At 39.0% G+C, this 20,990-nt stretch overlaps 1 protein-coding gene across 2 annotated transcripts; it reads right to left on the bottom strand.

The window, feature by feature from the left end:
* Positions 1–250: 250 nt before the first annotated feature.
* TIC40 (hydroxyproline-rich glycoprotein family protein) lies at positions 251–16,382 on the bottom strand. Of its 2 annotated transcripts, none has more exons than XM_008788263.5 (14): positions 16,058–16,382; positions 13,869–13,986; positions 13,623–13,680; positions 13,502–13,519; positions 12,304–12,580; positions 11,118–11,200; positions 10,966–11,029; positions 9,475–9,553; positions 6,606–6,646; positions 6,403–6,448; positions 5,229–5,323; positions 2,252–2,355; positions 2,126–2,173; positions 251–693 (listed from the first exon to the last, which is right to left on the bottom strand). In XM_008788263.5, exons 1-14 carry the CDS (start codon positions 16,272–16,274, stop codon positions 634–636), a joined length of 1,308 nt encoding a protein of 435 aa, XP_008786485.4. In that variant the 5' UTR covers positions 16,275–16,382; the 3' UTR covers positions 251–633. The 2 variants fall into 2 exon arrangements, with proteins under 2 accessions (XP_008786485.4, XP_008786486.4); XM_008788264.6 differs by lacking the exon at positions 16,058–16,382 and adding an exon at positions 14,265–14,419.
* Between the last annotated feature and the right edge of the window lie 4,608 nt (positions 16,383–20,990).

Genomic DNA, 20,990 nt, shown 5'->3' with positions numbered 1-20,990 from the left:
CTATTGATGATTCTCTATGTAAAATGCCATCAGTATTTCATGTACTTTTCCCTTCAAGCAACCCCTCTCCAAGTTAGCAAGAACCGATTCGATCCAATCCTACAACTTTATTATCGGATTGTGATGAGAACATCTCCAATCGTGTCTGTAAAGACCGAAGAAAGCAGGTTTCGGCAAACCACGCCGGCCTTCCTTTCACCACCATTAGCAGCGAGTTGACAAATATATTAAAAAAAAAATCTCCAAGGCATGGCAAAAACCGCACCCATCTTATTGAAAATTTTGACTCTCTTCATAATGAAGAGAAAAAAGGCCAGCAGATAGTGTTGCAGGTACCTCAATCATTTCATATTTCTTTGATTCAACGGCAAAAGAAGCTTACTATCGTATAATAGCCAACGCAGCTAACACCTTTTTCTCAGTATCAACCATCCAACTCTGAAGAAAACTTAAGTGGGACCTATCATCCTACAAATATAACATGGCAGAGTTCTGCTGCAGTAATATTGGATCATCCAGGCACCGCACCTCAGGGTCTTAAAATGGTGATGCAAAGCTCAATCAGATTTCATCATTCAGTGCCAGCTACATGGTGGATGGTAACATCAAAATTGTGAATCTGACCGTGTGAAGTCAGGGGTAACCTGTCGCTCCAGGGAAGAGTTCTGATATCTTCATGAATACATCCATAACCTGAGAATAAAATCCATACTGGGGACATTAGATTACTGCAGTGAACTGTGCGGCTTAGATTGGGAAAATCCTAATAAAAAAAAAGAAAAAAAGTACATTTTGAAGGAGAGCAGGAATAAAACTGACAATCCATACATGATGAGATCGCTATTGATATAGAAATGGTGATTTACACATGCATGCATGCAATTTCTACAAATTACATAGGTGATTATATTGCCTTTAGTGACACACTGATAAGTCAGATTAACATGAAATTTCACACTCAGGCAATGTCTAGGGTGACACATTTGGGTTATAACAAACCTCATCAAGAACTTGCCCTGAGCACAAACCAAGCCTTTTTCTGTGATTGTAAAACTTGTAAGTCATCTGGACTATGCATATTGCGTTCCTAACCATCCAAAATGACCACATTTTCAGGCCCTATAAAGAGCTATTCTCTTCAAAAGAATGGGCTTATACCAGGTGTCCAAACTTTCTAGGATCTCAACGACTTGGGAAGTAACACTGCATTCATGACCATCCAAAATAACCACTTTTTCGGGCACTGTAAAGACTCTCTTCACTAGATTTTCTACCCTCGCAAGGATATGTACCAGCCCATTCACATTTTTGCAAAACCATGTTTTGAACAATAATCAAGTCACTGATAGGATCAGATGAGAACACCGTATACCCTACTATTCCCCTTTTAGTGCATCCAATCTTGAATTCTTCAGCCTTGTACCACGAGAGCAAAAAAGAAAAAAAAAACTAACAGATAAAAGCCACAAAGTCAAGCTTCCAAGTAGCCATCAACACCTCTTCACACTTCTCCCCACTTTCAAGACTCTTGAATTCATAACATTTTACGGTATTTCTTTCATCAAGCAGTTATCTTTATGTATCTTCTGCAAAATGGACATTTAAGCACTTTAAGATTTATCTTCCACAGATGTAACAAGCAGATTCTATTTTTCAGACATTGGACAAGCAGGTGGGTGTGATCCACCGATTTGCTCATGCCCTTGCTTCCACCTGCCCATGCATGAGGGAATAGCAGCCAATCACAGGCGAAGAAGTGGAGCAGAAGATAGCACATGCTTCTAGCATGCAGCCATCTGGAGTATAGCATTGACTTATCTAATGTAACACCACAATGTCAGAAAACTTCTCTACTTGACTGAAATTATTAAAAAATATGGATATACAAATCTAACATAAACTTTCTGTTCCCTTGAGACTTAATGACTCTTCAATCAATCCAAGAGGTCCATTTGAATTAATATGTTTACTTCATTCCTTGAACAAGTACAGTAATAGTATAGCAACACCACATATAATGTGCACTGGAATATAAAATGATATATACGATGAAATATTCACCCATAAAGAGAGTCATGAATACAGATGCATGATTATCGCTAGACATTATAACACCAAAACTCACCTCCTTGTCATTTTGATATTTTGCAATGCTAAGTGGGTTCTGCGAGCACTGTAAAATGCAAGGATATGTCAGCTATGCATGAACACATAATACAGTTCAAGAACATGAAGGTGTTATGGAGCATACATCCATGATAGCAGCTTGCACTTTGGGATTTTGAAATGCCATTGCAACTTCAGGATTTGCCATTATTTTAGATATAACTTCTTCTGGAGTGAGTCCTATCTGATCTGCAAGGGATATATCGGTAGCACATGTTAGCTGCAGGCACCAACAACAGATAATAATATCAACCATCACTACAATATTCTGCAAGGGATACATTAGTTTTATGCCTGAATAATTACACTAAGAATGCAGTTGGAAAGGGATTGGCCGCCTTTATACTAATTTTTTGTCAAAGCATATTGTTGATCTTCTCAAATTGACAAATCTCATCATCATTTGTTTGATTCATACTTATATTTATGAGTCTCAATTTCATTATTTTGCATGCATGTGCAACAATGGCACAAAATATGGCATATACCTAGACTGACTTATGGGTTTAAATTTCATTTGGCTCTTCAGCTTTTTGTGCTTTCGATATACATACAGCTCCCTATATTGAAAGTTACCACCCTTAACCCCTCACTAGACCAATGTTTTATGTACTGTACCAGGTGATACGGGAACAATTTTAGTGAATTCAAGTTTGGCTACATATTTGATGGAGCTTTCTGTGCTTACAGTTTTGCTTTATAGCCAGCAATGGGAAATGGTTGAACAACAACAATGATGATGATGATGTGTTTGTGTGTATATAGTCATTTTGCAAGAGTTAAGAGTGTCTACAACAGAGTTATATGATCGTGGGCTGCTCTTCCAATAGTCCTTCTTATGTTTAAATGGTGGAGCTGAACAAACAGATACATGTTTGTAGTTATACAATATAGCCTTGGAAAATCATGACAACCATTATATAGAATTTTTTCATCATCAATCAAACATTATATAGAATTTTGTCACCATCAATCAAGAATAACCACTCTTATCTGCCAAACAGAACTCAAAACTACCTCTCATTTTGGACATTTTGATGGCAAATACCTTGTATCATGAATAGCTACCTTCATGTAATTCTTGTTTATTTTTGCCATTCCACAGATGGAATTTAACGCCCCTCAATTAAATAAGCTACTCCCTCATCCTGCCAACTGGCCTTTAGGTTCCATGCTAGGCCCCTCTTTTTTAAATGAATATGTTTTGGGTAATGAACCTACCTTATAGTCTTTATATGGTTACATTGGGTAATGTTTCACATTACAAAAGCACATGCATTTCACAGCATATTTTGTTTTGGACAAGGGTCTAGTTCTTATGTATCATTGTCATAAAAAATTCCAATTTCCTACTAAAATATTTTTCTCAACATTTATGGGTAAAAGCTCAAGACAACTTTTAAGGTTAATAAAAAGTTAAAAAAAATGGACAAGGTATTGATAAGCTGTGAGGCATATGAATAAAAAAATAGGAAACTCATACTAGTTTACCTTTTTCTCTAAACCTTCTCCTAATGCTATTTCTTTTTATAATGGGGTTAAGGACAAAGATATCTGTTACTAGATCTTCTAACACTTAAAAGGAGAGTCTTCTCAATAGCTTAATTAGGGTGGAAGAACAGATTTTGACATGCCACTATTACAGCAAGTCAAAAACAAAGGAACTGACTTTTGATTAGCTTACCCCAGAGTATTATCAAAGCAATTTCCCTTGAGTGCTCCACATAAACCAGGAAGGACGAGCCTACTTGAAAACAATACAATATGCACTCGCAAATAGCTTGATGAAGTTTGAGCTTGGAAAACTTGCAACATTCAGAATGTTGCAGAAATACATGTATGACAGGATGAACATCCAACTTATCTATCCTTTCACCCCATCATTGAAACATTACACCTAGACTACTGGAGTGAAAGGAGAAGGTGCCTTAGGATATAGAACATTGATGCAAATAAATGATCCAAGTTTTAAAAGACTGTAGGTAGAAGACAGGCAGCTAGGAACCGCCAAGTACGAAGGCATTAAGCATGCGCCTAGGCGAGCGCCCAAAGTTAAGGCTGCACCACTGGCAGTGGCAGCCACTGGAGACAGTACCCCAAGCAGCAGCAAGCAGCACCACTGGACGCAGCAGCAGCTGTTGCATTTATCACTTCTGACATCACCGGCGGCAATGGCAGTTGCTACAGGCAGCACCACAGGCAGTAAAGCACCTGTTGGAGGCAGCTGCCAACGGCTCCACCAGCAGCAACAATTGCTGTCAGCACCACCACCCACAGCAGCCCTTACCAGCGATAGCCTCAGCGCTTCCACCACCATCCCACCGCCCGCCATCCAAAAGGGGAAGAAAGAGATTGAAGGAGAATAAAAGAAAGTAAAAGAGAAGAGAGAAAAACTTAACTGGAATAAGCACCGTCAGCTGTCATTTGGCATCCGCTGCTCGCCAAACACCCGCACAGCCGCACTCTGCTAGGGTTTGGGCCGTTTGGCCACTTAAGGTTTAGGGGTCAAATGGGAAGGGGGACAGTGAATCAAAGAGAGAGAAAGGGTAACGTGAAAAGATCAAAAGGTCTGGGTCAAGCAACCAGGTTAGTGGGGGGCATCAAAACCCACCCACTTCACTCCAAAACAGCCTTAGGCGGAGTCGTATGCCCAGGCATCCACCACATGGAAGGACACTTCTATGGGTAGCCTGGGGGTCCAGCTCGCTTAAAGCGAGTGCCTAGATGGCCACCTAGCCTACTTTTTAAAACAGTTTAACAATATAGACCATACAGCATCAAGAATGCATTTTGTTCTTTAGGTACCAATAACTAGATGAATTTTAATGCAATGAAGCAATATGAGGCATTTAAAGGAAGTATCTTAACAATATTAACCAAATCAGATCATACACTAATTTGTTTAAGAGTAGTTATAATTAAGGTAAGCGAGTGCATAAGAAATTAAAGAAGGGCTAAAAGAAGAAAATATATCGAGTTTCAGACACTTGACATCTCTTCCAGTATTATACACAATCAATCACCAAAAAAGATTACTACGGAAGTACTTTCCAGGGACTCACCAAATTGTTTTTTGACATCGGGGCTGCTAAGATTAAAATTTCTCAATGATTCCATCATGCGGCTGTCCCATTCACCACTTCCACCCATATTATTTCTGAAAATAGAAAGATAGTAATTGTTGACCCATTAGACTATCAGAATAAAGCAACCGCAGTTCCCAACTGCAGACTACTGGTGTATAGCACAAATATGGAATCTATGGACACATAAAATTTCAAAGGTTAATTCATCATCTGTACTTGTTGAAGGAAAAGCTGCCTTGCTTGCATCATCATTGACCAATTATTACTCTATAAATTCCTCTTTTCATAGTTCATGTCTACATGCATATTTACATATTTACACACATATGGATGCACACACACACACACACAAACACACATTTATAGGGCAATGCATATCCAATAATTAGACAAACGCATGCATGCATGCACACTCAGATACAGACACACACGACAGACAACACACACACACACACACAAGCCCTAAAGTTTCCTTTGATGCTAAGAATATTAACACAAATTGCATGTGACAAATCTTTTTTAAATTAATTACAGCAGGATCAACATCAACTATTACCCTTATAACAATACACGGAGTTGAGATAGAGTAAGCAGAAATAATTAACTCACAGGCTTGTGACAAAATATAGATGCAATTGTTTGTACAAGAGATATCAAATATGAAGGTTTTGGTTTTCACTACTAGGAGCTGCCAAGTTTTCACATATACATCGACCAACAGAGGTGTCACATTCCAAATTTAGCTAAATCCAAAATATTTCACTATTTATATGACCCTACCCACCAGGATTACAACAATAGGGTACATGACATGGTCTGCATTCAATGAGCATAACTGCATACAGGAGTTTATCAACCATTATAGATTTTCACTGAAGTTTCCTTTGAACAGTGTAGATTTGCAATTTGGACCCAGAAGACAACCATATTAAGAAATAAAATTTGAGATCACTAAGAAGCATATTACTGAAACATACAATAGTGACAAGTCTTTGAATAGTGTGGATTTGCATTGAACTTAGAACATGGCCATATTAAGAAATAATGTTTGAGATCACTGAAAAGCATATTAATACTAAAGTATGCACTAGCCTTAACCAAAAAATCCATGTATATGGAATCCAGTAAAGAGAATGAATGAAGCAATTACAGCATATCTTGCAGCTGCTGGCGGTATTGAGGATTTTGTAGCATCACTGGAAAATAATACACAGTACAGAAATAACTATTAGACGTTTAATGAAAACCAACATTATTATGTTGAAGAATAAAAACCTTATAAGAAACCAAATAAAAAGGGGCACTAAGGAAAGCTATGCTTATAATTGCAAGAAGATCTATTTAGCAGCATACTCTTGAAAGCAGTCGGGTTCCTCATCTCCTCAGGTAGATAGCTGCAACAAATATACAAATTGAAAGTTGAGGAAAAGGAATGATTTGGTGATATCTAAAAAGAATAGCAAAGCAAAAAGGAAGACAAAGTAACATGCAAAATTAAAAATAGGAAAGTCTACATGCTGAACTTAGGTCTGCAGAGTGCACTGCACAAGCAGAATATACCACAGCCTATTATAAAGACAATTTGACATGTGACAGTGGTAAAGTGGTCAACAGGGGAGAAAATTATAGGACTAAGTAGTGAAATGAAAAGATATTTTGCAGAGCTAATGTTTTAAGAATTTATTTTAAAAACATACTAACAGATATTACTAGCTGATGGAAGGACTGCAGATTGGCTCCTTTTGTCTGATGACAACTAAGCCAAAACTGATCCCAGACAGAATGGGCATGGTTGCATTTAGGACTGGGCAAATAATTTATACTCCTGTTCAGGAAAAAAAGAGGCAATGGTTGGACTTGAAATTGCTGACTTGTCAGACCCCCGTCTATCCAAGATGCATAGCCCAAGGTAAAAGACCCAATGCGCTTCTGTCTCATCCAAGCCATTTGATTGAAATGCACAAAAGGTTGTGATCCCCTAGATTCAGCTGCAAGAGAACTTCAGCTAGACATAAACTATTTCTTAAGCAGAAAACAGGCCTGGGTGGGCTTAGGTTGACGATATAATGAAATTTATGAAAGTCGGACAGGCTTGTAGAATGCTCCAGTAGGTGCAAAGCTGGTCCAAATGCAGCTCTAGTTAAAATGAAGATCCCAAATAGGAAAACTGTGATTTACCAAATAGACCATCCAGAAAATACATCCATTTTACTATGACATGCCAAAGCCTCTTGCCTCATGGCAACAAGGATCTATAAGTTAGACATCAAAATCACTGGAATCTGGAATCCAGACTTATCATATTTCTAAATACATATTTATGTACATATCGAAGATCGAATATCTGTCAATAAGTTCACATCTGCATCTGCGACGTGTGCATCTTGTATAGGCGTTCAAATTTAGCCCTACATTATACCTCTAAAAGAAATTTCGGAACAACATAATATACATGACGTTAAGTTGTGGGCCCCCATATTCAAGTGATTTGGAGAATGTATATACAGTTGAGTAGACCAAAAGTGTGTCAATTTGCTGATCTAGTACTTCATTGGACAATGATCCAACACGCCCCATGAATGGCTTCATCCACACACCAAGTAATGCCAAGTTGCTGGATCCTCATCCAACAGGGTATGAATTATGAAACAAGCAGACAGAAAGTCTCAGTTTGAACAGGTGTATGATATCATCCCCTGGTGATCAGAAGAATCTATTAGGAGAGATGGCCCAGGTAGGAAAGTGGTCCAACAGTCAGCTGGCAGCACCACACTACAGGAGGTCCTAACTCATGCCCCCTTTTTTTAACTGCCACAACTATTTGTTGGCTATATAAGAGGGGCTTCTTGAGGCCTTTTGCAGACTGTTAAAGTGTTCAGTCTAAAAAACCAACATAAAACGTAGCGCTCCACTTTTATCCTATAGATCCACCAGCCAAACCTCTGCTTGCATAGTTTGACACCAACTCTTTAAAACTGGAAAAGCAGAGCTCAGAGGAGCTGAAGAATTTCTTTTCATGGATCCTTTGAAATTCTCATTTTCTTCCGGTCTACTTTATAATATCATGGGAGCTCTAAAGTGATTTTCATCACCACAATACACTTCGACTAGATGCTTCTTTTGTAGATGTTAAGATCTTTGTACAATTGTGAAGACAAGTATCCGCACATTCATCCTGTACGACTTTCCAGTCAAATAACATGGCTATTCAAGCACAATCTGGCTAACAGTCAGCGAAGAATAATGCACCATCCAGCCATTTGCGTACAGACATACATATGTACGTACAGACGTGCGTACATACGTACGTACATACATACATATATATATATATATATATATAATATTACATACCTATATACATACAGTACATACTTCACATAGATACATGCATATGTACATATGTACATACTAAATACATACATACATACACTAACAGATTTGCCAAAAGTCAACACTGGTTAGCTGGTAATAATACAAGACAGTCTTGCAGTGCTTTCCAAAATAAAGGGTAACTAAACCTTCATTATAGACAAGGGTGGCATTGTGAAGTGGATGACAGTCTTATCCAAACTGAATATTTCTTCAAACTTCAACAGCATTCATACATGTGCTTCCTCATTTTTAGGTCATCTGGTTTTCTAGGATTACCAATTCATCTTATCATATTGCTGTCATGTCATCAAATAGTGGTCTCTACAGTACTTTCTAATCAATAAAGTTCCACCACCTTAGTTTTTTTAATTAGCAGTAATGTCTACATTACATATCTTATCAAATCTACCATTCCATCCATAATAAGAAATTTGATCTCATAGCACATTTTTAAATGTACCTGGTTTTAAATCTGGAAAACAAGGATATTCCTTTATTAACTAGAACTCCAAAGTGACCTACTTTCTAAACATTGGACTAAATTAAGGGAAGCAAACCTGTTTTGCAGGGTTTCAACTTGTTCAGAATGGATATGCATTATACCATCATGTCCTTCAAAATACCTTCCAAAACATGGATTTATATAGATGAAGGCCAAGCCATATACTTCCACCATCACAACAGTAAGCTATATTTCCGAAATCGATGTAGAGGCAAAAGTAAGAGCAGTAGATTACTTTGTGATAGAAAACATTGACAATCAGTTATCAATCTCAAGATATAGGTACATGCCTGATCAGATAGGGAAAATCTTTTTACTGATAAACTTAATCAGTGATAAGCTTACGGGTAAACCATCTTCTGCACAGTTGGATCTTCCATCATTTTTTCCAGCGCTTCAACTGATAAGCCAGATGCCGATATATCTATACAAGGAAGTAAACAGGATCACCTTCAGACTATGACAACAGCAAAGTAAAACTTGAAAACTGTTCAAAAATTTTGAATAAATAATAAAGTCATTACGTGTTATAACATAAGAAATACGCATATTGGATGCCTGAGTTTTTTATTGAGGTACCAATGCTTGTGAAAAATTACAGCGGAATGAAAAAGAGAAAAGGTGATAACACTGTGCAGCCTACTTAAGGGTAGCATGGGATGAAAAATAATGAATAATGCATGCCATTGGATCATTAGTTCATTGCGAAATCCAGAATTCAAAATTAACTCCATAGCACTAAATTGCCGCCACCAAGGTTTTAAATACTAGTATTGAACTCCATACCATTTTTCCATCGGGATGATACAGCACATCAGTGCAGTACCTATCAAAACTGGCAACTCCAAAAAATAAAAAACTCTTTAAGCAAGGTCTGTCATACTGACTGTACCAACTGTATTGTACCTAGTGCGATACCAGTCAAGATTTGTCGTCTCAGTACCGGATCCTGTACTGGTGCCGCACTAGCACTCTGTTGATAAAGTATGATACGGAATATTTTCGGCATATGCTAAATGTCGGTACGCCTCCCATACCATGTACCGACACCGAACTGGTACGGTATGGTACATCCCATACTGCCCGGTTCGGACCAGTACGTCAAACTATGATATTAGTACGATACCGAGATTTGAAACCAATCCATATTGGTCAGAATTGAGCAGAACCACCCCCATACTGCCGTTACCGTTCGAAACTCGAGTGCCTAATATACCGTACCAACCCTTACCATCCGATTTCAGACAGTACCATCATAAAAAGTGAGAGAAAAGAAACCGAGAGCTATCTCAATATGAGGTGCATACCGTACCAACCATACTATGTTGAACCACTAATGTATTGGTAGAGTACCAGACATCGAGATTGCAAGCCTTGCTAGGTACACAATGTTACATACCCATATGGCTGATACGTACCGATACACAGTGTTTTGGCATATGCCGACATCAATATTGGTATTGATTTCACATCAGAACAATATGGTACTAGTCATACGATCTCATTCCGATGGTTTTTGAATCCATAGGTACCATTGTTATGGGACAAAATACTTTCACTTTATGTAATTCAAAGCAAACTCCAGGTGGTCATAATCTTTTAAATATAAATAAATTGCAGAAGGAGCAGACGAGTCATAATCTTTTAAATATGAATAAACTGCAAAAGGAAATCGACTGACAACTCGATAAAAATAAAATTCACATATAATTCCATTAATAAATAGGAAAACAAGTTCCCTAACAACAGTGTAGAAAGTGTGGATGAATCTATATGACTTGACATTTTTTCTCTAAATGTGAAATGCCGGCATGAAATAATGGCCTAGCGACTTACCAGACTGAGATTGCTCACTGGAAGCACTTTTATCTTGGTTGATAGCAGCTCCATTAGGTGAAACCTTCGGATCCACAGAACAATAATTTAGCTAACATTGATGTATAGATCACTATTTCGAGTATATTATCATGAGTATTATCATGACTTACTTCCTTCTCAGAGTAAAGGTTCTCTGCACTTGCTTCTGTAGATTCTTTTTGCAAAATTTCTTCTGGAGAAACGTCTACAAAAGCTGCATAAAGTTGCACACATAACAATAAATGGAAGACTCAAATGGAAAATAACATATTACCCTTAGACAAATGCCCAACCTTCTTTATCACAGGAGCAAGTACTTGAATATACAAATTATAACCATTTGCAAAAGGACTTTTTCATGCATGTCACAGTTAATTTGCAAAAGGATTTCGCAAAATAAACATAAGAGAAGGCTAGTGGCAACAAAGGTAATTCTTCCTGAAGAGCAATATATAGTAAACTTTTTCCAGGAGAGCTTTAATGAGCGTGACTCACTTTAAAACCTAAGACCGATTTGATATAATATTGTCTTTAATTACTTATTTAATATCGTAGGACCCAAGTTTTGATCACAAGCAATTCTTGATATATTACCTTGGAGAAGAACATGAATCACAGGAAAGTCTAACAGAGATGTCTGGAGATTCTCCTCAACTAGGGTGAATAAATGGTGGGTCTATGTTCTAGATTCAGAGAGGTCCATGGAGTTATGTTAATCAAAAGAAATGACAATTATGGGACATAATGTCCCAAAAATTGTATCATTTACCGTCAGTTGGATCAAGAGGGGTCCATATTTTCCTTTAATCAAGATGTCAAGAAATCATGATAAGAGTATAAATCACCACTAATCAATGTGCATATAGGTATGGACTCATCTTCTGATTAAACAAGGAGCAAAGCAAGCCGACAAGCAAGCTTGCGAAGCAACCGAGGCAAGAGCGTGAAGCAGCTTTTCCCGAACCAAAGGATCCAGGTTCCTAAATCAAGAGAATAGAAAATTTGAAGAGCCTCTTAATTTTTTTAAAATGGACTCTCTTTATTAAGAAAGGATAGAGGTTTAAAGTTATAATATAAAAATATTTTCAGCATTCCTGTAAAAATATTTTAAGCATTCCCTTGATCAAGAGAAGAAATCAAGAGAGAGACTCTCATAAATAGTTTGGATCCATTAATCAAGGGTTGGCTTGGACCATCAATATAATCAAAAGGTGTCCACAGTTCTCCCTCAACCAAGAGAAGAATTTAATCACCCAAACAAGGAAAACATGCTGGTTTATGATAAATTTACACCATAAAGGTAAGTACAGCACATACCATATTTCTTTGGTTCCTCCTTTGTTTCAATTGCATTTCCAACTTCACTGGGTGGTGTTGTTTCCACTTTACTAGCAGGGACGTCTACAGTAACAACTGGTTGAGAAGCAACATGTGTTGCTGGTGACGGTGATGAAGTGGCTGGCCCTGAGGCTGGTGCAGCAGGAAATGGAAATGGAAATGGTGAGCCTGGTGAAAAGGCCGCATTGTTGGATTGGCCAGTTTGCTGTGCTGCTTGATTCATCATTGTGTTGAAAGCTTGCTGCATTGCATACCTCTGGAAGAAATCACCACAGCATGAGGATCAAGTTAAAGACAGACATGAAGAAAGTGGTCAAAGCTTGTTAGTAATGCTAAGCTAATGCCCATACAGGCTATGCTAGACACTAGCCAAATCTCTAGATAAATATATCAAGCATGAGAAAATAGATAAATACTGGAATGGAAGATAATCCTTAGATTTACATAGCAGACATAAAGAGTGTGCAGGAACATGAGAAAAAATAGGTACATACATACATACGTGCATGCATGCATGCATAAAAGACATAGGATCATGGGTAGGAAGTATCTCATAGAAAACAGATGCAAAAATTTATAAGTAGATCAGAGATTTTGATAGATCTGATGAAACAGAAAGCATAATGAAAGAATATTGAAAGAAAAATCCACAATGATAGGAACAGGGAAAGGATGTTAGATCTTTAGATGTTTGTCAGTGTATTTATTATGGCAGAATTCAAGGTAACTGCAGTTCCTAATTCAAATGGCTCATCAAATCATCTGTTAGAGGTAGTCGTCAAAAGGAGGGAAATCAAATCTATTATTGAAAAGCACCAGATCATGTTCTTGTCTTAGTATGTCTTGTTAGCCATGACTCCTTAGAAGCATGATTTCAGGCTTGTCTGAACACTACAAAGGGAAACACAATTAGCATGTCATGCCATCCATGTTCTTTCTACAAGAGACTTCTAAAAATCATGATCTCAGGCTTGTCCAGATAGTACAAAGGGAAACACCATTAGCACAAGAGAAACTGTGAGCAAAGGATTTTAAGGAAGATCATGTTGACAGAAGTACCTCATTGGCCTAATCTACTAATGTATCTCATACTCTAAAAGCACTTCTGCCATCAGCAACAGCATCTTAAGCTTAAGTCATACCTTCTGAAAAGGAGTTACAAGAACAGAACTCTCACCTTTAACCTTGTCGCCACCTGACATGTCAGCCATATTGTTATTTGTTAAGAACTTAATTAGGAAAAGCCCATTATAAGATTTAAGAAACTAATAAATCCAGGATGACTTGAGGCATCTCACCACTGAGAACAATGCAGAGAGCCCAACTCCAACCCCAATCCAAAAAAGTGGCGAACCTCTGCAAAGTTCATGATTGGAAAAAAAAATATAAAAAATAAAAAGAAATGTGAAACCTGCTGGAAATATTTATTCCAGACAGAAATAAAAACTTCCAACTATTATGGTCGTCAAATAAGCAATGATTATTTTTTTCTATAAAGTAACTTCATACAGCATTTAACGCCAGAAAACGAACACAAGCTTTACATGTTTGATGTTGATGGTGGTGGCACTGGCAAATGAGGTGTGCCACTACTTGTTGTCGTCTGACTGCTACTTGAAGATGAAATGCTTGCAAAACCTTGCATGCCCATCTTTTCCACAACTGAATACAAAAAGAAAAGTTGCTGAGGCGTAAAAAACAAAATCAAAGTAGAAGCTAGACAAGAACAAACAGCTGATGCTAGATTGCACATGATAAAGGCAAGAGATAATGACAATCATTCAAATCAATATTAAAGAAAAAAATAGATAACAAATTGAAGACTAAAATACAAAAAAAATGCATCGAAAACTATTTTTTGAAAAAAATATCATCTAATAACTGAACGCTTCTTATCCACCTTCAAGACTTGTCACAAAGAAGAACAAGACCTGTATTACCTTTTAAAATATTGAATTATTGAAGGGACTTTTTCCATCACAGTGGCACACAACTTCATTCAGTTGACCAGTATCTTATATTTCCAGATAAACTTCTATTGTGAAGCCTCGAAAGTTAGTGATTATTTTCTTCTGCAAAACTAGTCCTGAGCAAAGGAGTGTAAGAGGAGGACAAAATTGGTGTACTGCATAAGGGGTGCTCACCTGCTAGAAAATTTCTTTTTGTAAGCAAGGCACTAGTATATGCAGAGTAAGAGCTATGGTCAAAATATATATTCAGTAGAACCTCAGATATGAACCAAGCCTATAATTCAGATATCTGAAAAAATAAAGAAAACCTTTTAAGTTGGTTCTACAAAAGTCAACACAGATCAAATGCTCCTTCTGGTCCAACCCCAACCTTGCTAGGGTTGCTCTTGCTCATGACGCTAGAAGTGTTTCATTCACATAACACAAATATATTGTGATAAATGCAGGAAATGCTCCATGAATACCAATGTTTAGATCAATGATTTACCTCTCACCAGTGGGCACTAGGATGAAAAAGAACACCAGCAGTAAAATTTTGCTAGAAAGCAAGTGTGAAATAAGATGCACCAATTATCATCAATATCATACAGTAAAATGGTACTTAAGAAGAAGAAAAAAATAGAAGGAAAAGAAGAACTCTACCTCCTATCTTTCCTTGAACCAGCTCACTGCGGGGCACATTCAACAAATTTGCAATCCCAGCACTAAATTTGTACCTCCAGCTTGATAACAGTTTGAATAAATTATGCATCTCTATGGACTCCCAATCAGGATAACATTCCTGGAGATGATGTGATTTCTTTCCATCCATGTTTCACACCAGGTAGTATGATATATGATTAATCATGAATTCTTGATTCTAGAGTCCAACCTGATTTAGGTCAAAGTCACACTTCTGTTTCACTGCAGCATGTCAAGGCTCCTCTATCAAAACTACAATGAAGAAGAAAAACAGACTATCTTCCTCCTCAAAATGGCCAGTAAATTCCCAGCATTTTCAACGTGTAACGCATTTGAAATGTACAGAGCAAATACAGAGACTAACTACAGAACCCCTTCAGCGCCCCCATGTCAACCACCTAGTCACCATGCCAAACTTCTATTTTGACCATGGAAATCATGGTCGAGATCCTCTGCATCACCCAATTTTTCACCGACAAGACTCTATCCTATAGCACACCACCAATCCTTTTACATCAATTATGTCTCTTAATCAATTCATATTATTAAAAGCATAGGACATAAGACCCTTAAATACAATCCACTTCAACACATGTCAAACCAAAACTTTGCTTTATTCCCTGTATCACTATCAATATCACTATACACTCAAAGAATTCTTTGACTCTCAAGATATCATCACAAATCACCAAGAGCAAGAAAAAAGCATTCCCTTTATAACCTCCCCTCTTTCAGAAGTTCGTATTCTTGAATACTTTTACCTTGCATGTCATTGTTCATCTTCTTAAAACTCCTAATCCTTGTAAATTTTTTTATCTCAAATAGACACAGAGTTCAATAATATAGCATGTTAGAATCTTGATTAAAGGTTTCTTTTTTTTATTTTTGGTTGGTAAAGATCGAAATTTTAATAATAAACTCATCAGCAGAAAGTGATATCCAGTTTCAACAGGAACTAGAAGATTCTTAGCCATAATCGATATGAATCATCTCAATATATCCTTACATAGTTTCATAAAGCAAAGCACAAGATCGAGAAAAAAGAGAACATAAATTCTCCGAGAATTAGAAAGAAAAACTACCATCTTTGGGAATTCTCTGCGATGCTCCGCCGATGCCACGCTGGAGAGCGAAGGAGACGAATCTGGGCCTCCTCGTGCCGGCGGATCCTCCTCTTCCCCTGGCGGCGGGGAGGGGGAGAGACGGATAAGGCGGCCGCCGCCTGTTAGTGATCTCGGAGGGATTGGGAGCGCCCACGGGGATGGGGAATTTGGAGGAGATTAGGGCAAGATGTTCCATTTCTTGAAACCCTAACCCTTAGGGTTCTCTGAAAAAGCCCTAAGATTTCTCCCCTTTCAGAAGGTGAGCGGGGAGACGAAGTACACTTCGAAACGTCGACGGGTGATGATAAATTGGAAGCTTTATTCCTCAAATACCCCTCGCACGTTGATTTCACGTGGTACGTGCCATCTTAATTTTTAAATCATTAAAATGAAATTACACTTTAACCCATCATATTTTCATCCTTTTACACATAGTCCTGCTCTCTTTTAAATTTTTTAATTTGTTTCCTTAACTTTCAACTTATGATAACATCATCCCTCTATCTTCCCTCCCCAATTGGATTTATTAAAAAAGCTGCTAAAAATATAGAAATATCGGTGTACATGATGGAATACTAAATATAGTTAGCAAAAATGAAGATATTTTTTTTGATACATAAATATGAAAATACTATATACATGACATAATTCTAAGTATAGTTAGCGAAAATGTTTATGTTTAAAATTATAGGCAAGTTTAGTCTTAGATTCATAATATTTAATAATAGATCCGACCCAATTATAGTTAGCACGAAAGAACAACTTTCATACATCAAATGAATCCGACACCATGACAACTTAAATTCAGCATTAAATCTATATTCTCCAATACTACATAAATCCAACATTAAAACAACTTAAATCCCACATCAACATGACTTAGGAAAGAAACATGAAAAAAAATGAGATTATACAACAAATAAAGTGCTAATTAATAAAGTTTTAAAAACCCAACGTCGTATCCATTGGGAAAATAATAATATAATCTTAAAAATTTTAAACTTCCACCTTCTAAAAGAAATTGAAATCTTGATTAGTAATTAGATTATTCAATCTACCTCTCCTCCGCATCAAACATTTTAAATATATGTAAGTTTTAAATATTTGCTTACCAAAATATCTAGTTTTTCATCGAAGTCCCCCATCATCCTACTAAATGTCTTTTTTTTTTTTTTTTGCTGAAAACGGGTACTTCATACAGTGCGTGTATGAATACACCCAATAAGATCAAAATACAAAAACTCACGGAGTGCCAATGGCAATTCCCCTCTCCGACCAAAGGGCATATCTCGAATGGTTGGCCGCGTAGGCAGTCACCCAATCGGCCGCCCCATTGGCCTCCCTAAATACATGTTTGGCCTGGATGGCCCCCCCATCTCTCATCATCATCACAATGTCGTGGATCAAGGGGTGGTCTGTGCCCTCACCCCTCGACCCCCTTTGAATCTATCCGATGACAGTGGCCGAGTCGCCCTCCAGAATAATCGAGCTGGCCCACAGTACCACCCACGCATGTCGAAGATCCGCCCAGGCTGCACGTAGCTCTTTCATCGATCAAACATTTAGACTATCTCGAGTGTCTCATCTATTTCACATGGGATGGAAAAAGGAATGGAATCACTTAATCATAGGATTAAATATTTGATCGACAATTGACGGATCAAAAGAAGAATCAAGATTAAGAACCCTTAGAAAAGAACGGTATGCATGTCTCGATAATCATAAAGTGAGATTAAATAGAAGTGAAAAATATATAAATCTAGCTCACATCAATACTTATCCGTCTCCTTGATTTTTTCAAACTATCACCATTTTAAAAGAGAAACTTCTCTTGCATTTTTTGCATGGCATGCCATATGATCTAGCTTATGATCTTATGGAAATCACATGCCACTATGGCTTGCAGGGGGCAGCCCGAAAAGCCTTAAGGCCCGACCCTGAAAAAATCTGGTACGCCATGGAGTGGCTCTGAGCCCAGCCCAGCCTGAAATTATTTTGGCCAGGCTTAAGCCTAAGATCTAAAGGCTCTTTTTTTTTGGCTAGTCTTTAGGAGTTCTACCATTAGGAGTTCTCCTTTATGAGTTAAGATAATAATCATTGCTTAGTGGAAGTAGCAACTGTTATTTGATCTTTTACACTGCATACACTTTACACTTGGAAGCACTACTTTCAGTAACAAAGAAAACATTATTTATGTTTATATCTTTTAAATAGATGTTAATTAAGAATATTCTGATGCGAGAAATGATTATGCTAAATGATATTACTTCACTATTACCACCTTTAATGTCTTGTTGTGATGATTACTAGAGCTTTTACTTTTTCTCCACAATCATCAAACAAAAAGCCAGGGCTAGACTTGACAAAAGTAATGGAAAGATTACATCAACATAAATCATTGCAGAACTCTTGTTTGAGACAAAACCCAACTATTGTCAGTGTTAACATGATCAAGGACAGCTCCAGCAAAGAAATTATCCCAGAATTTAACCTCATCATCTCAAATGATCTTTTCTCACTGTTGATTCTTGATTTGTAAACTCTTATCACTAATAGAAGACAGAGTCGTGACCCAAATTAGTTTTGTTTGGTCGGCAGCGGCAGAACTCATTTATAAGCCTCATGGTCCGAATATAGGCATACGAGAACTAATGGATCCACGGTTGGATCCAAATATTTCACAAAACAGAAAGAAAATTCATGAAGTTGTCAATATTTAGGGGTCATGGCATGACCTTTTCCATGACTCTTAAATGATCTGTCTTCAATTTGTCCAGCAACTTGGAAATCCTTCCTAAGTAGGTTGAGCTCGGCGACATAAACACATTCCAAGGTGTCTCATAATCTCATAGTTTCAACTAGACCAACCCACTTTTAAGTCTAGAACCATATTGATCCAGGCCAAGACGGTGGAACCTATTCTAAGGTCTTGGCCCTTGGGAAGGGAGAAAGGACCTGCATCTTGTATCTTGGCACGCTATTTTTGTTAGTGAAAAATCTTCAATAATATTTGTTGAAATAGGACAATTGTCACATCATCCATCTAAAAGACAAACCGCTCTTCTTCATCATCGTGACGTGACACACCGTGTATCATGCTAATGGTATCTCTTCGTATTTGAAAAATGAAGAAGAGCCGCCCATCTTTGCGATAGATGATGCGGCAACTATCCACGATGGTATCATACTCTGCAGATGCGCAAGTTGCACTGCATACGATCCGAGCTCATATTTGTTAGGGTATGTTTTGAAATTTTCTGCAATTTGGCAAGATAGGAGGGGGAGTGCCGAGGAAGGTAAGGAGCAAGCAAGTGAGGGTGTATTTAGGGTTTGCAGGGCCTAATCCCCTCATGATCAGAAGCAGGGGCGGCCCAATATATTTGGAGGCCCTAGGCGAACTCATTAGAAGAGGCCTTTTTTTATTATTATTTAAATAATAAATTTTTTTTGTTAATAAACTAAGTAACTACAATTACTTACTAACTCACCTGCCTCACACAGTCACACTCACGGTGAACCGCCGATTCGAACCGGGGTCCGGGATCAGTGGGAGCCGCGATCAGTGGCCAGTGGGATTTGGGAAGTGGGAACAGGGGAGGAGGTCGGGAGGTGGGACCGTGGGAGGAGGTCGGGACTCGGGAACCGGGAACCCCGAGGAGCCGAGGAGGCCGGAGCGGCGGAGGAGCTAAGGAGAGGAGTAGAGGACGGGGTCACGGGAGGAGGTCGGAGCGGCGGAGGACCGTGGGTGGGGGCTTCCCTGGGCCGGGACTCGGGAGTCGGGACTTGGGAGGAGGTCGGAGACTCGGAAGTCGGAAGAGCCGAGGAGCCTGAGGAGGAAGTCGGAACTCGGAACTCGGAAGTCGGGACTCGGAACTCGGAAGACCTCGTCGCCTCGGTAGCCGCGGAGCCCGGAGGTCGGAGGAGCCGAGGACGGCGACTCGGAGTCGGCGAGGAGAGGACGGGAGGCCGGAGGCCCGGAGCTGAGGCCGGAGCTCGGAGCCGAGGAGGAGGCAGCACGGACTGCACGGAGTCACGGACGCACGGTGGACCGGAGCTCGGAGCCGAGGAGGAGGCAGCACGGACTGCACGGAGTCACGGACGCACGGTGGACCGGAGCTCGGAGCCGAGGACGGCGACGTCGGCGAGGAGAGCTAGAGAGGGTTTTGCGCTCGTCGCTCTCACTCTGCAAGCTGATTCTGCCGAGAACCGGAGAAGGTTCCGGCATTAAAAAGGCAGAGAAGGGGGAGAGAAGGGGGGAGCCGGGGAGGAAATGCCCGTTGGACTTGGCCGTTGCGTTGCCCGTTGCTTGTCGACGACTCGACAGCTCGACGTTGCCGGTAGACGTCGCCCGTCGCTAGTCCCCGTGACCCCGTCTGCTAGACCACAGACGCCACCGCCCACTCCCCGTCAGCCCGTCTGCAGCCTTTCACGTCGCCGCCCAAACCCACTCCCCGTCTGCAGACCTTTATGGAGGAATAAAAAAAAAAAAAACGTGGCTGGGTTGGGGGCCTTCCCTGGGCCGGGGGCCTTAGGCGACCGCCTCAGTCGCCTAAGGCTCGAGCCGGCAGTGATCAGAAGAGACCTCTTTCCTTTCCTTACCCAGTGCCTTTTCTTTCCTACCGATCCCATCACATTTCCAAACAGACCCTTGGAAGGTCCAGCATAATTGGCGAGGATTTGAAAGCAAAACAATATTTCCAAGCACAGGCTTTTATTACTTTCTTCATGTGACTATGGGTTTTTATGTGTGAATGATGGTTTGTCTCAATGATCATACTCCTCTGCTTAGCAATCAGAGTTTCTAATTAGGGTCTCATGTAGTATATTTTCAAACATTTGAGACCAAGTAATTTAAGAAAACAAGCCATTATGCTCATATATATGTTATCTAATAGATTCTCTCATCCATCCA

This window comes from Phoenix dactylifera, chromosome 4, assembly GCF_051530095.1.
Source record: "Phoenix dactylifera cultivar Ajwa chromosome 4, Ajwa_hap1_PhDact_Kaust_v1.1, whole genome shotgun sequence".
Lineage (NCBI taxonomy): Eukaryota > Viridiplantae > Streptophyta > Magnoliopsida > Arecales > Arecaceae > Phoenix > Phoenix dactylifera.
This window is presented reverse-complemented; position numbering and strand designations above follow the sequence as displayed.